The 17,294-nt window shown below is 39.9% G+C and overlaps 1 protein-coding gene across 22 annotated transcripts in view; it reads right to left on the bottom strand.

The window, feature by feature from the left end:
• The window catches only part of SYNE1 (spectrin repeat containing nuclear envelope protein 1), a 518,258-nt gene extending 502,211 nt beyond the window's left edge, over positions 1-16,047 (bottom strand). For 13 of the 22 annotated variants that reach the window (XM_074397246.1, XM_074397241.1, XM_074397250.1 and 10 more), the window contains exons 1-2: positions 15,306-15,553; positions 6,911-7,195 (exon numbers count right to left, since the gene is read on the bottom strand). In XM_074397246.1, the coding sequence (XP_074253347.1) occupies positions 6,911-6,977 (67 nt within the window). In that variant the 5' untranslated portion in view covers positions 6,978-7,195; positions 15,306-15,553. Of the gene's footprint in view, positions 1-6,910; positions 7,196-15,305; positions 15,554-15,851 lie in introns of those variants that run through there. The other 9 variants (XM_074397255.1, XM_074397265.1, XM_074397251.1 and 6 more) reach the window with 2 other exon arrangements.
• Positions 16,048-17,294: the final 1,247 nt, after the last annotated feature.

Genomic DNA, 17,294 nt, shown 5'->3' with positions numbered 1-17,294 from the left:
TTCTGAGCATGGAAAGTTAAGTGACACTTGGCTGACATAGGAGGATGTATAGGGGAGCTAGAGGAGAAAGAGCTGTCACAGTTAAGATGGACTTAGAATATGGAATCCAAGCCAGAGAGATTGGCACTTTAACAGGGAGGTCAAGGAAGTACTTTTGTCAAATGTGTTTAATCTTACGTCATACGAGCAACAAAATTAAGGTAATATGTTTTAAAAAATTCCTGTGGAGGCAATATGATATAGACAGATATTTTATGTTTTATTTGTAGGCCTTAGACACTCTTACTTTTAGAGGCCTACCATACACTATATCAACTGCAATAAAGTGTACTTACATGCCATATAAAATATATTGACACATATATAATTTTTGAATTGATTTGATTTACATTTGACTACTTGCCATAATTTAGTATTTGTAAACCTTCACTTTTTTGTTTTTTTGATTTAGCAGTTTTCTTTTTCTATTTGAGAGTCAATATTGTATAGGTCACCGAAGACCCTGAAGGCCTGAAAACACTTTGTCCATGAAGTGCAATGGATGAAATAGGTTTTCTAACAGAGAGGCTTAGAGGACCAAGCACTACACAAATGTAAATGCGTTCATAAATTTATTAATAAAAGTAATGTGAACAAGTAACATGCCATTTAGAAAGAAAATGTGCTTAAAACATTGTATTTATGAAAACAACAAACATTTCACTCATTCAGGCAGGATGTGTATCTTTAAAGTGATTTTACACTACAAAACCACTTTTGATTAAACTCAAAATTCAGATATACATCCTTCAAACAGAGGGTAGGTAAAGCAGCATCCAGTTTACTTGGTTTAATTGGTTAATTGCCTTGACCAATATTATCTTCAATTCATTAAGTTAGGTATAATGATTTATTCATTTATTTATCAGAAATGCATTTAACTATGATGCTCCAAAATATAAAGAAATGATCATTGTTTTGTATCATACTTAAATATGAGATAATTTTACACAGCATTTATGTGGGAAAACAGGGATTAAACTCACAGGAATTTCAGCCTAAATATAATCAATGAGTTTTTGACACTGTTTTGTATTCTAATAAGAAGAGTCATTAAGTCAGAGTAATCAAGTATAAAGTTTTTTTTTAACTTATTTTAAGTTCAGGGGTACATGTGCAGGTATGTTACATAGGTAAATTTGTGTCATAAGAGTTTGTTGTACAGATTATTTCATCATCCAGATATCCAGCATAGTATTTATTAGATATTTTTCCTGACCTCCCCTTACTCCCACTTTCCACCCTCCAATGGGCCACAGTGTCTGTTGTTCCCCTTTATGTCTCCATGTGTTCTCATCATTTAGCTCCCACTTATAAGTGAGAAGATACAGCATTTGTTTTTCTGTTCCTGCATTAATTGCTAAGGATAATGACCTCTAGCTCCATTCATGTCCTTGCAAAGAACATGATCATATCCTTTTTACAGCTGCATAGTATTCCATGTTGTATATGTACCACATTTTTTTGTATAGTCTACCATTGATGAGCATTTAGATTAATGCAATGTCTTTAATATTGTGCATGTGTCTTTATAATAGAATGATTTATATTAATTTGGGTATATACCCAGTAATGGGATTGCTGGGTTGAATGGTATTTCTGTCTTTCGGTCTTTGGGGAATCACCACACTGTCTTCCACAACAGTTGAAATAATTTACACTCTCACTAACAGCATGTAAGCATTCCTTTTTCTCCACAAGCTCACCAGGATCAGGTTTTTTTTTTTTTTTTTTTTTTTTTACTTTCTAGTAATAGCCATTCTGACAGGCAGGTATGAAATGGTTTTGGCCTTGATTGGCATGTCTCTAATGATCAGTGATGTTGAGCTTTCTTTTATATGAAAGCCAAGGCAATCCTAAGCAAAAAGAACAAAGTTGGAGGTACCATGGTACCTGACTTCAAACTATAATACAGGGCTACAGTAATCAAAACAGCATAGTACTGGCACAGAAGCAGACACATAGATCAATGGAGCAGAACAGAGAACCCAGAAATAAGACCACATACCAACCACCATCTGATCTTTGACAAACCTGATAAAAACAAGCAATGGGGAAAGGCTTCCCTATTCAATAAATGGTGCTGGAATAACTGGCTAGCCATATGCAGAAGACTGAAACTGGACTTCTACCTTACACCATATACAAAAATTAACTCAGGATGGATTAAAGATCAAAATGTAAAACCCAAAACTATAAAAACCCCAGAAGACAACCTGGGAAGTACCATTCAGGACATAGGCACAGACAAAGATTTCATGATGAAGACACCAAAAGCAATTGCAACAAAAGTAAAAATTGACAAATGGTATGTAATTAAACTAAAGAGCTTCTATATAGCAAAAGGAACGCATCACAGTGACTAGAATACCTACAGAATGGGAGAAGATTTTTGCAAACTATGCAACTGACAAAAGTCTAATATCCAGTATCTATAAGGAATTTAAATTTACAAGGAAACAAACAAACAGCTCCATTAAAAAGTGAGCAAAGGACATAAACCGACACTTTTCAAAAGAAGATACACATTCAGCCAACAATCATAAGTATAAAAATTGCTGAAGGCATTATAAAAACATTTCAATCTTCACAGAGTGCCAAACTTTTTCTTTCCCAGGCTATGGTCATAGCCAATTATATTAAATTAAAAGAAAGCTACATTTTCATCAATTATTTATTATTATTTCATTTTACTTTTCAGTACACTTTTTATTAGTTTGAAGTTTTCTTTTGTGTAATCAACTTATAGAAAGTACTATGCCTAAAACAAAAAAGGTTTAAAGTTTTTATAACTCATAAAAAATGTTCAAGAGGAGGTTGTGATTACTCTGTACTGAACTGTCAGAAAATTTCATAGCTGTATCTCCAAGGGTAAATGCTTATCCTTTGTTTGTTTGTTTCTCTTTGAATCCATTCACAAGGTTTAAAAATCAAAATTTGACCTTGCAGTGAATAATCCTACTTTCCTATTGATTTTTTTGATGTGCAACATCTAAGGATGCACATTTTAATCTTTTCTGACATTTACCACGTGTTCTGAAAGACTGCACTGATGTCACCCATCCTACAATAACCAATACTGATATGTTCATTTTAAATACATAAAGTTTAATATAGTATGTTCACATTTAAAATGCAGTTAGTACAAGTCAGCAAGTACTTTTTAAGTAACTATCAAAAATTACACAAAGCCTTAGGATGTTGTCACTATCTATGAGAAGTTTATAATCTGAAGAATTTAGCCATTTATTTTCTTAGTTGTGACTATAAACTAAGTAACTCTATAAGCCACCTGTTAGGTGGATCTCCTTAGTCTTGAAAAGCAGAAAATGTATGTACTAATTACGTGCATTTAAAATTTTAATACTCCTTTATTCTACTATTGTTCTGTATTTGCTTTTAAGATTATATTTAAATTGATTAAAGTTCCAGAAACATTCACTATTCTTCAAAGCAAATGAAACTCTGCATTGCAGTCTGACTGCTCATCCATAATTCAGTATCCCAGCCTAAAACGTTATGCTCAAACAAGCTCAAATATTGGCAAAGGTGAAATATTGAACAGCTACAATTGCAGCCAAATTATGTAGCAATCTCTGTGTGTGCTTTAATTTCCTAGCCCTAGAAAGAAAAATTAAAAGCAGGAAAAATAGTCAGCAATTACGGGTGTGAGCTAAATAAGCAAGAGAGTAATGCCAAGTTGCCATTATTCAAAGCTCAACGCTCTTTACTAGTTATGCACAGGTCTGAAATGACAATGAAACCCCAAAATGGAGTGGGAGGGGAACCCCAAACACATTAGTTACTCATTATATATCTAGACAAAGAAAAAGGATTCTAGGAGAATGTTCTTACGAATTCAAACTTTGAAAATAGCAACTCTGGTTCTGTTTATGTTAATGGAAATTTGCTTTTTTCTCAAATTTGTCTTAATTATCTGGGCAATAACACCAGCTCTCCATTTAGTAGGATCTTGGGCACTTGTTCAGAGGTTCCAGCAGGTAAGCAGGGTTACTAAATACCCTTGACAGAGGACAGATCTCCTCTTTCTGAGGAGATTGGCCCCTCTTTGGACTTAGAAATATGCACAGTGACAACTGAGAGCAAGAGACCTACACGTCACGAACTAAATCAGCAGAATTAACTCCTCTGATCAATTTGTTAAGATGCACTCGCCAGTTCACTTTCACTTCCTGCCATTTCACTCAGTTTCCTTTAATGCAGACTAGATGTGTTACATTTTGTAGCAGTTCAGACTTTGCATTTTGTAGCCAACATAACCTATCAAATGGAGTAATTGATACCAAAATTAATGGTAAGGATCTAGTGCTCAGGAGATTTGTCCTCTGAATTTTAAGACTTTCTCTTCTAATTTTGTCTGGTACCCTATGCCACCTTATAACTCTCTCTTTCATAGAAAGGGAAGATAATTAATGCAATAAGTATAGTTACTGCATTATGTACTAAAATTGCTAGTTTTATACAGTACAGAGTGTACAAAACTATTAACATTCCTCCAAAAATCAGGACAGTTAGAAAAATTTGCAGGAAAAAACTGCAACAAATTATCAGGCTGTGCCTTCTCATCCAGTTTTCTTCCATGACTATTTGAATGGCTCACCATCTCACAGCATTTATAATTTTTTAAGCTCCTTTAGTAAATTATCTCATTGGGCTTCGCAACAATTCTGAGAGGGGCTAAGCAGTTGGGAGCAATCCACATTTTGCAAGCGGGGTACCTAGATACGAAGATGTTAAATAGGGCACCCACTGTCACAGGCCTAGTGTGTGATAGGGTGGGAGGCTCCAGCTCTTTCCTCCATGCCACACATTTCTCAAGCAAAACCAAATCTGCTGTAAAAACATAATAAAACACAACATTGAATCATCCATACTCTTCATTTTCCCCTCACCCCTAATCCAATGATCATAATGAAAGAACTTCCATTCAAGTTAATATCAGAATGAAGAGTACAGTGTTTGTAGGAACACAGTCTGATTATGATTGAGTTCATTCAGATTGGCTCTTTGCAACTTTTGCTTATGGTCAACATGTATGTCATCTAGTGAATGTTCACATTTAACATACTCAAGGGAAAATCTGCCTTGTTACCTTACTATCTTCCCCATGCTTTTGTAAGGGAGTCACATGCTTCCTTTCCATCATTTCATAGATGATGTCATTGAGGCACAAAATGGTTCGGTAATTTACCCTCAGACAAACAGCCAAGAAAAACATAGGGGAATAGAACTCAAATTCTGCATTGCATTTACCAAGGTAAAGACATACAACTTAAATCTGAGATCCTTGGTGCTGTGCAGACCCAAGCAGATAAATATTCAGCCCATGGAAAAGATCTAGATCCATCTACATATTCAGCAAGGATCTCTTATCTAACAAGGCTCTTTCTGGCATGACAAGTGGAACTGGTTAACAAGAAATAGGAAACATGTACCACTCACACTGAAGTTTCACAAACCAGTTCAGGCAGATAAACATGAGCAGGGGTCACTTGAACACAGAAGCTTTCAGTCAACTTGGTGGTCTCTGAACAGACATGGAGAAACTCATAGTTCACCAATCCCCTGATTTTCTATAGCTGTGAGCAATGTTCTGAGTCATAAATATCCAGATTTAAGAGCTTAGTATGTATTTGAAAGTCAAGACATCTTAGCTGGAAATTACTGCTATGCATAGCAAATACATTGTAAGCAAAGAAAGTGGGATTGTGACAGACTAATACCATTCCTACTGTGCGAATCCACGATGATCACTTGGAGACACTAGAAAAACTAGAAAAGCTGAGCTATAACATTATTTTTAAGTCCTCTTAGCAAAGACTAGCACAGAACTCTTCTAAATTGGGGTATTTTTATACCTTAAAAGCATGCCTTTGAAGGCTGGGCTTATGACATTGAAAATATCATTAGGATCCTTACAAAGAAGTAATGAATATATCATTGAGATTATGACAAAGAAGCAGTAGTTTTATATACCTACAGGAGATAATAATTTTTGTTTCATATTGAAACATAAATGTAAAGAAAATTGGCAATGAGAATCTATTTACCTGTGAGTTTCTATAGCATTTCCCTGTTAGTTCTCTTCTAGAAAGCAGAGAAAAGTATGGCCGAGTGCAGTGGCTCATGCCTATAATCCCAGCACTTTGGGAGACCAGGGCGAGTGGATCACCTGAGGTCAGGAGTTTGAGACCAGCCTGGCCAACAGGCTGAAACTTGTCTCTACTAAAAATACAAAAAAATTAGTGGGGCGTGGTGTACATGCCTGCAATCCCAGCTATTTAGGAGGGCGAGGCAGGAGAATCGCTTGAACCAGGAGGTGAAGGTTGCAAGGAGTTGAGATCATGCCACTGCACATTGCACTCCAGCTTCTTTTGCCTAATTTCTCTTAAAAAGTTTCTAAATGTCTAAGGGTCTTCTACTTAGGAAATGCAGCTGGTTCACCTATTTGACAATAGCATATAGTTATATGTCCACAACTTGTCCATAATCTATCAAGACACTGTCATTGGGGATGGATTGTCACTGGTATTATTGAACGACATCAGCAGTACCTTTGCCAGTAACTCTTAATTCCCAACTGGGCAATGAAAAACCATGTAAGGCACGCTAATGCAGACAGAAAATTACAAAAAAGAAAAAAAGCTGTATTTCTATCTTTTCCTTCTGTGTAATCAAGATAGCATCTGAAGACAGCATGGCCTTGTTTGAAAACACTGGAATAAAAGACATCCATCCATTCCGGGTTATAATTCCAAGGCATTGAATTAAACCCCAAACAAATTTAACTGAATGTGGGTTAAGATGGTATATTTGAATTTTTTTAAATCATGAAGTTTCTTCCCCTTACCTTGCAGCCTCTGCATCACGTTGGCAATATCCCGAGGACACCGAGAAGCCGCTCTGGAGGTTGCCATGGTCCCTCGGGAAGCACGAAGCCAGCACCAAGAGACGTTGGAGGCAGCACAGGGTTACCTCACTCTAGAAAACATGCTTGGACTTTTCTAGATATATTCCATCACAAATGAATTCCAGGCATTTGCAGCAGTCAACAAAGAGACAGCTCTCCCAAAGATTGAACTGCTTTTTTTTCTTCTTCTGTTTTAAGACTGTCCTCTTAAGTGAATTCAAGAACCTGAGAAACAAAAGAGAAAAGGTACAACATAAAAAAAAAAAAATCTACAAAGGTCACTGCAGCACTAAAAGGAGAAATATTTCTATGTAATTTCAGTGCCTGGTCCATTATCAAGTGAAACAACTTAGTGAAAAGCACTTATAAAGTACTACACAAATGTTAGGAATTCCCATGATATTTGATAAAATAAATACATAAATGAGACGTGAAATAAAATGGGGTTGCTAAAAGAAGAACTGTTCACTTTCATTCCATGTTTTCTCTTTAAATTATAAACTTTTTCCATTGATGTATGAAATCAGTTTCCCTTACATTAAAAATACGGAATTCTAGTTTTCAATATCCACAGATTCTTGTATCTGTGCTGATTTAGCCTGCTTTGCACATGTATTTTGCTCTCTGTGTTGTACACTTTCCAGAAGTGGGATCAAACCCTAGTTTCTCATCTAATTTGATGAATTAAAATATAAATGTAAAAAAACATTTCATTCTAAAAATGTGTGTGTCAAGTATTCCAATTTTAGAAGCCAAATAATATGATTTAATTTTTTTTCCTTCCTTTGTATAAAGACTCAAAAGTTGTAAGGCTAGGGGTGGGATGGGCTAAGCAGAGTGAACATTTTCCTTCTATATTCTTTGTGTTTGTTAAGTTTTGTTTTTGTTTTTGTTTTGAGACAGTCTCACTCTGTCATCCAGGCTGGAGGACAGTGGCATGATCTCAGCTCACTGCAATTTCCATTTCCCAGGTTCAAGTGATTCTCCTGCCTCAGCCTCCTGAATAGCTGGGATTATGGGCATATACCACCACACCTGACTAATTCTTTTTTTTTTTTTTTTTTTTTTTTTTTTTTTAAGCAGAGACAGAGTTTCACTATGTTGGCCAGGCTGGTCTCAAACTGCTGACCTCAAGTGATCTGTCCTTCTCAGCCTCCCAAATGATTGTTGGGATTACAAGCATGAGCCACTGCTCCTGGCTGGTTAAGTTTAATTGATGATAGGGGGATGGGAAGATGTAGGAGAGCAGTTGTTTAAATCTTGAAATTGCAAAATGTACTTTGAATAAGAATTTCCTAACCCTAGGGTTAGCTGAAGAGAAAGTATTGCCATGAAATAGATAATTAGACAGAAAAGAGAGGGGCAGAGGGTGAATAATGCACCAAGAGAAAGAAACTCAACCACCGAAGAGTCCCACAGGAGGGTGATACTTGATTATAATTCCCATTGCATTTCTAGGTTATGATGATGAAGGTTAAAAAAAGGAATGGGGGAAGAGGGGAAGGAGGAGAGAATGGCAAAAGCCAAACTCCTAAAGAAAGCTCATGCATGTGAGATGGTCTACCTTCCTCAAGGGAAAAAAAAATGAGAGGAGTCTGTCAGTGCTATAAAAATTATAGGCCGGGCACGGCGGCTCATGCCTGTAATCCCAGCACTTTGGGAGGCTGAAGTGGGTGGATCATGAGGCCAGGAGATCAAGACCACCTAACACGGTGAAACCTTGTCTATACTAAAAATACGAAAAATTAGCCAGGCATGGTGGCATGCACCTGTAGTCCCAGCTCCTTGGGGAGGCTGAGGCAGGAAAATCGCTTGAACCCGGGAGGCGGAGGTTGCAGTGAGCAGAGATTGTGAGATCGCACCACCACACTCCAGCCTGGTAACAGAGTGAGACTCCATCTCAAAAAAAATTTTATAACTTGGATTATAGTCCATAAAAGAGTATTGCTCGTGAAGGATTGGTTAAGTAATAGAGTATAATTATGAATTACAATTTATTTTAAAATGGCATTACTGATACTAGTATATATTGGTATCTGGTCAGTATGTATGAATGCAAAGCTGATAGTATATTTTTAGCCTATTATCTAAAAAAATAGGATGCAAACCTTGCACACTGCTGCTGCCACATGTGCAAAGCATCAGAAGGATGCACTGGAGCAAGAAAGCATCATTAGCTTAGCAAGACACGGGGAAGTGATGCAGTGAACAGCAGTCATTTGTAGAAAGGTAGAGGCAAACTTCTCTTGGTTACTTGAAGGGATATGTACTAGAAGTAGGGCCCAATACTTAGTGTCTTATAGGCTAGGGAGGTACCTCTCAGTGGGTGACTCTCCAAGGGATTCTTCACGAAGAAATAATTACCTGTGGCTGGACTGTCACATATACACCTAAAGCCCTGCTCAAATTGTATGCCCATTAGCAGCCTGTATCTCCTGGGGAAAAATATTCCACCTAACCACATACAAAAGCTATTTCAATTTGAGAGAATAAGATAGTGAAAAGTGCCTGAAGGACCTTATAAATGGCTCCTCTAAGCTGTTAGAAAGCTATGTTGTCAAATGCAAAAATATAACTTTCTGAAATCAATCAGTCAACCAATCTAGTATCTATATCATTTATCTGCATGTATATTAAAGACCTTCACTTCATTTCAGATACCCAAGCTGGGCTCAGCACTGGAGCTCACAGATGACACACAGTCTCCACCTTCAATCAAGAATTACGGAATTAAAAGGGATTTCAGTAAATCAATGCAACAGAAATCATTCTGCCTCTGTCCTCTTCTAATTCACATTCACATGGCATGGTAGATTAATCCTGAAATATTGTGCACACCCTCTCTCTCTCTCTCTCTCTCTCTCTCTCTCTCTCTCTCATTACATTAAACTCAGAATTTCCCGGCATGTACCCAGTATTCTTCCAGTCTTACATGCACAGCATAACTAACACTTTCAGGGTGCCAGAGCTCAAGGCTGGGATTACTACGATGGATATGACACAGAGACTATTTTTGAGGAGCTTGGGACACAGTGGGAGATAAAACACAGAAAAGATAATGTAAAACTACCAGGGCTAAGTGCAAATACCAAGATGCGAGGATACAGAGGATGGGGGCTGAACCAGTCTGGGTGTTCTGGAAAGGTGTCCTTCTTGGCAAAGAGCAAACACCTGAGCTGAGTCTTGGTAAATGGGCTAGTCACCCAGGTGAAACATAGGCAAGACACATCCTGGAAGGGTAAAGAGGTTGAGCAAAGGCCTGGGTGTGAGAAACAGCACGACTGGGACATGGAACTACCACCAGTCAGGCACTGAGAAACTCTACAAGGTGACATTCTGGAAAAGAGGGTGAAGAGGGAGGTGGTGTCCAGATGGTGGAGGACCCCGAGTGCTATGCTCAGAAGTTTGGTTCTGGCTTTCTAGCAAGCAACAGAAAGCCACTGAAAGATTTTAAGTTGGAATTGAGAAGGTATAATTGGGACTATTCTAGCTATGGTTTTAAAGGGTGTATTTGAAAAGGAGAAAAACGGAAGATCCAGAAAGATCATTTAGGAAGGTATCTCAGGAATCCAGGTGGAAGATGACGAAAGATGGAAATCAGGCAAAGGGAGCAAAGTGAGTGAAGAATAAAATATAACCCAGCTTTAGGAAGCAGAATTTATAAGACCTGGTGACTGGTTAGCCAGGGATAGGGTTGGTGGGAGGTGTAGGCAGAAGGAGGTAGGTTTTCCAGGGTGCATATCTGATGAGCCTCAGATGACTCTCAGGATTTCAGGTGCTATTAATTGAGCTCAGCAGAAGAGGGATTGCATAGGTTTTACAAACAGACGCCCTCCCCTTCATGTTTCCTATCTTTGGAACAACTCTGGAACAATTTCTTCAGTGACCCTTCATATCACCCCTCTGAAGAACACTTGCAGCTGAACAAATCTAAATACCTAACCCAGGATCCACATACCACTTGACACTATTCCTAAACACACCAGCCAACATTCACCATTAATTTCTACTGAGGCCTCGTAACACTAACGATTCATACTATGACAGGTACAATTTGGCTTATATCCTTCACTTCTGCTAGTCTAACCTCACCCTAAACAAACCGTGAAACTTTTGCTGGTATGCAGGCTCTAACATTGCAAAATCTCACCCACCAAGTAGATCTGTGACCACATCCTAGGCCCCTGATACATATTTTTTGTTTCATTGAATCAAGTTCATAATACTTTACATCTATGAGAAAATCCCCAGAAAACCTCTTCCTCTTTAACGCAAAAAAAGTGGATGCAATATCCTTCCTTTTCAGATATTAAACATTTTGCTTTCATCATTCACATGTACACATATTTCCTATATTGTGAAATCATGAATTTCTTGCTTTTTACTGATACTTTATCTTAATATTATATAATTTGATTAAAAAATTTAAAGTGACAAGTTAATAATAAAAGCTACTAAAAAGAGACTGGGAATTAGGAAATATCAGTTCTAGGCTAAACTTTATCCCAACTAGTTGGGTGATTTTGATCTGGTTCTGTTTATGAAGGTCCTCAGCAACTATCTATTGGAGGAGAGTGTGGTACCAGGAAATGCACAGACTTTGGACTAAGAAAGACCTGGAGCTGAATTATCTCTTACTATGCATACAGGCTTAAGAAAAGTGAGATTTCTGAGCTTTTGTTTCTTCATCTATAAAATGAGGTATATTCATGCCAAATTAGGTTTAATTTTATCCTGCTTAAATTAAATTTGTAAAAGATAAAATAAGTAATGTTTCCAGCAGATTGATTGGCATGGAGCAGAGTTTCAGCAAATACTGGTTTCCATTTTCCTTCCCCTTGCCCCAGTTTCTCCACCTGCAATACAAGAGATGGCCCTAAAATTCAGAGGTACTCCCAAGTGTGCTCTTCAGTTCCAAAACAAACGGCAGCATAAGGCACAGCTAAAACAAAGACTGGTGCAAGGTCATGAGATCCTCCAACTGACTGCTTACAATAGCAGTATTCTGGCTATGGACATGACAGAACCAGAATACCAGAGTCATACCCAGAACATCAATGAACTCATTATTCCCAAGATTATAAAAATAGTTTTTAGTAGGTACAGGATATTGTGGGGGTGCAGGAAAGAGGGAATGAAGAGTGAACCTAGGCATTGGGATGGAATGGGAGAATTTGGTAGACATTGATGGTTGGTATACCAACAAACAGTCCCTGCACCATCTCCACATCTTTCCAGGGGAAGGAACTAAGATTATGATGTGGCTAACTACATCCACCTCATACTTAGCAGAAAGGTAAGATTCCTGATTTCACAATAAATATGTATTGGAAAGCTATTCGTAAGAGACCATTGTACAGAGTAAATAGCAGTCAACAGGAGAGACAAGCGCCTCTTACAGCTTATGTGCCAGGAGAGGAAGATGATATAAACAATGTTACAACAAAGGAGAGCAAGTATTGTAATGGAAAAGTCCAGGCTACTATAGAAGCAAACAGAACACCCAGCCAATCAATAACCATCTGCTGCATTTTTTTTGTTCAGGACACAGAGGGAATTTGGACTAGCTGCTATTTGGTATTCTCCTAGTTGAATGACATACTCTTCTTAATACCACTACCTGTGAAAAAGCACAGCTGTGAAGTACCACAACTCAACTTTTTTCTCTCTTAGCAGAACGGACATTGGCTAGTAAATCAGTTACTTGTTCGTGTGACTAAAAAGAAATACACTAACAAAAGCACTGAAGAAATACTACTGAGCCACAAGAATATATTTAAAGCAATGCAACTAAATTTCTAGGTATTAGAAAACTACCACAGAAAATTTCAAACCCTGCAACAACCAGAGACAATGTGGCTCATTTCTAACCAAAAAGAAAATAAACTGAGAACATAAATATATAAACAGATTCACAACAACAGGAAGTACAGATATTACCTAATTAAATGTCTAAACGTATAAGAATAGCACTAATATTGAAACCCACTATTAAAATTTTTAGTCATGAATAAATTTCAGTTTCCTTTCTATTCAAGTCTTTTGCTAAAGAGAGTTCACATACTGTTTAATTTTAAATTTAATTATTTTTTTCTCTATTCACACCTTAATAATGATACTAAATAATTAACACTAAGATGGCCAAAAGAGAATTCACATACTGTTAAATTTTAAATTTAATTATTTTTTCTCTGTTCTCCCCTTAATAATGATACTAATTAATAAACACTAGGATGGTCAAAAGGTAAAGAAGAACATGCACATCTTTGAATTAATATATTACTAACATATGTATGCACGTTATCAGGGAACAATGCTGTTACTTACTTACTATTATGAATTATATAGATTAACAATAAGAAATGATCTTTCCCCTAGAATAACATGAACAAGTAAGCAAAAGACAAAGTGTATAGCAGATCAGCATGAAAGATACTCAGTGTCATCATTAAATTTTGTTTATTGGAAGCCTAAAGTATAAATTACACCCAAAGACATCTGCAACCTTCTTTCCATCCCTTGCTATAATATATATTGCACTCCTTGCCAGACATTATTAGTTCTTAGGTTAGACCACAAGGAAGTACACATTTAAGAGGAGACACATAGAGGTCCCCACAGAGGTGTTTGGGCCCTGCATGCCTATCACATTCAGACCACAGGGTGTGGCTGCAGTATCTAGAGCTGGAGTTGTGAAAATGCCTCCAACCTTGCCCAGTTACGGGCTTCCTACATCCTGTGACAGTCACACCTCCCTTCATTTCTAAGATGCTGTGTGTGCAGCATAGTTGTCAGAAAGTAGGCCCAGTGCACCACCAAACAAGTCTTGAAATTTTTTAAATGGCAAACTAGCTTTTTCCAATCCCCACTCCCTGGCAGGAAGGAATCAAGTAAAAAAGAATTCTTAAATGGGGTCAGTGAGGACAGAAGAAAACCAGTTTGTGAAAACCATTAGTTCAGAAAGATGAAAGTGAGACTATAACCTAAGAGCTAAGCAAATACTTTCAAAGCCTAGCAAATATTATTATCTGGGTCAGTCTAAAGCTGCTTCTTAATCTTCAGCATGAAACACATTAAGTTAGTATAGATCTTTCATATTTTGTTCTAAATCTGCCACATAGTAATGAACAGGCAAGAAAAAATAGATATGTATTTTATCACACTATTCTGGTGATGTGGGAAACTTTTTATCCATATTATAAATCTTTTTTCACCATGAGAAATACAAAGCCTCTCAAATAACAATCCTCATTACTCATGATTAAATCCGCATTTTATGAAGATGTAGGTCATATTAATGACCTCTGATTCATTGAAAATTATACTTTCTCTTGCATAGGTCTGGCTTCTGCATACGAACATTGTCTTTAGGAAAGTCATTCTCAGATCAAGACAAAAAAAAATGGATGGGCACTCGAGAAGAGAAAAATACTTCATTTTTAACTTTCTTAACATTCACAAAAACATTTCAGATACAAGCTTTCCACTCCAAAAAGAAAAGCTCAGAAATGAACATCTCGGGATGCTAAGGGTTCCTTGTTGATATTTCTCTCTGGGCTGGACCTGACTCTATTTACGGAAGGGGGCAGAACTTCCAGCATCCAAAGCTGGGATCCCAGTTAGCAGACCCAGCCCCCCTTCCCAAGGGGCTTTCCTTCCTGTGAGGCTGATGGCTGCTTCGTTTTGCATGGATGCCTGCCCGAAGCGATGCACCTGGCCCCCTGCGCACCACCATTTCCCAGAACTCCTCTGCCAGCAATGCAAGATCGCTATGTGAAACGCATCTTTCTGAAGAGGAGATGAAAGTTATCTTGCCCTCTAGTGCAAGCTCTGCCGGGAAGCAACTGCACCATGACAGCGCCGCTGGAGTCTGACGCGCCCGGGCCTCCGCGCAGCCTTCAAGCCATTTTCCTTCCCCCAGCTCTTCCTAAAATAGTCAGGGGGTGGAGGAAGGGAGGCTCCCTTAGAATCTGTTCAACGCCCTACCTCTCCCATCTGATAGTAGCAACAGTACCGACCATCACAATAAGAGGGTGGCTGCCTTTTGCTTCTGCACCATTGGAGCCCAGGGGACGTGCCACAAGCGGAAATGACAACTCAGAGAGGGGGATATTAATAGGGGCATCTACGTACGAGATGCAAAGACGCTCCCCGACCTCCCGGTCTCCTTATCTACGAGTATCGCGCACGTACACACACCGTGGCCACCGCCCCCTCCCATCACACGCAGAGCCCCAGCGTGCAGGCACAAACTTGCTGACAATTTCTCTGCAATGTGTTCATCTTGCACCTCTCTCTCCTCGCCCCGTCTCCCGGTCTCTGCCTTTCCTTTTACCTTCTCTCTCGGCCTCGTTCAGTTTCCCAGCGGCGAGGCGAAGCGAGCGAATGCCTCCTCCGGCTCGCTGCGCCCAGGCTCCGCGGGACGGCGGGGATGCGCGGCGGTCTGTCCGCCCGCCCTGTCGCCGGGCTCGGGCGCCGTCTGCAGGGTTGCGGGAGCCTGGACGCCCTGGTGACGGGCGACAACAATCCCGGCCCTCTGCGGCCAGCGGCCGCGGCCCGGCGCCCGCGCTCACCCCGGCTGGCTCGCCCACACTCACTCCCGCGCCAGGCTGCTCAGCCGCGCTCCCCGCCCTCCGCAACCGGTTCCTCCTCCCGGCTGCACGCTGCGGGGTGAGGCCTCCCCGCTCCCCGCCCCCCGCAACTACTGCTCCGGTCGGGAAGGAAGGTCGCCCAGTCAGTTCAGCCTCCCTGCACCGGCCCGGTCCCCCACACCCCCTCCCGGCTCCGTGCCCTGCGCCCCGCGCCCTGCGCCCGGCTCCGGGCAGCGCCGTTGCCTGGAGGAGCTGGGGGCGGGGACCCGCAGGCTCGCACACTTCCCTACCTCTGGAGATAGATGCACGGCCTCGGGCGTTTCTCCGCAGCTGCAAAGCTGTGCTGCTGTGATCCAGCCTCTCAGCAAGCCTTGCCCCTGGGACCACCTCCCGGGGGTCGAGGTGGGAAGGCAATGTCCCGCTGCCTGGAGGAGCTGGCTGTCCTGGCCGCTAACTTTTGCCCAGGGTTGCCACTGCCCGGGTGACCTTCCTGAGCGGAATCTATCCTGAAAAGCTGGGAGGTTCCCTGACGGTCCCAGGAAGGGCGTGATAGGGAGCAAAGAGCCAAATCCGCTGGCTCCTTTTTCATCAGCTTCCAAAAGGTCCTCACCGTTTTGGTTGCCAAGTCAGTAGCAAATAACTTAATTTGAGAGAGACTGGTCAGGCTTTACAGATTTTTTTAAAATTTTTTATTTATAAAGTTTAGACTTTTCGAGAAAGCCCTTGACACCTTCATCATATTAAGTCTTGACTATTTATTAAGATGATCCTAAAAGTCACTTTTAGGTTCTTCGCATGCACTGTATGCACCCTGCCCATTGCAGAGCCATTTGCGTCTTTTGCCACAGTCCTTTTCATGGTGTAAGAAATCTTGGTGTTGCCTGGTAGCATTCAGGAGAATTTATTTTGCTGTGGTTTTATGGTATCCAAGCAAAGTCAAACACAGTCTCCCCTCAACAATGAAGTCCAAGTCCAACAGGATGATTGCAGCTAAAATACTTGAAGCTATGTTGCAAGAATCTTAAAAATAATACTTGTACCCTTGAATCTTCAATCTGACAAAACAGTCTTTTATCATCTAAATTTGCTGAATGGAAGGAGCAGTTTATAAAGTAGGTGAAGTTTCTCTTTGCTGCCTGTCTTTCCCTTACCTGCTGCCAACATTCCCAATGTCTAGCTTTCCATTTTCTTCAAATTCTTCTTCTTCTGGTTTGCATCAAAATAATGACATCTGAAACATATCTGGTAACCAGTCTAATGTGTTCCTTTTCCCCGTGTGTGTGTGTGTGTGTGTGTGTGTGTGTGTGTGTGTGTGTGTCCAAATAATGGATCTCTATTTGCAGAACTTGCTACATCCAGAAGTTGGGCCTGGAGGAGGGCATTTGGGATCACTCTCAATGCATGCCCTGTCTCTTCCTGACAGTAACAATCATGGAGCATGCCCAGAGCTCCTTGTGGAGACAATAGCCAGAGCATAATTATTCCAGGTCAGCACTCTGTGCCCAGTGGCCACAAAATGGGGTCCAGATTTCCAGGCCTGCCACTCAGAAGAAACAGATCAGAATGGCTCAGCTCACCTTCTCAATCTCTACCTTCATAGAACCAATACAGCCTGCTGGGCTTTTGAAGATGAGTAGAAAGTTATTCTACCAACTTGCTATTCTATATTAAGCAGCTACTTTCTTTGGTTTACTTACTTGAGAAGTGAGCCACTTGAAAACACAAATCTAAAA

The sequence above is a fragment of the Saimiri boliviensis genome, chromosome 4 (assembly GCF_048565385.1).
Source record: "Saimiri boliviensis isolate mSaiBol1 chromosome 4, mSaiBol1.pri, whole genome shotgun sequence".
NCBI lineage: Eukaryota > Metazoa > Chordata > Mammalia > Primates > Cebidae > Saimiri > Saimiri boliviensis.
The sequence above is the reverse complement of the archived record's forward strand: the minus strand, read 5'-3'. Positions and strand labels throughout refer to the sequence as shown.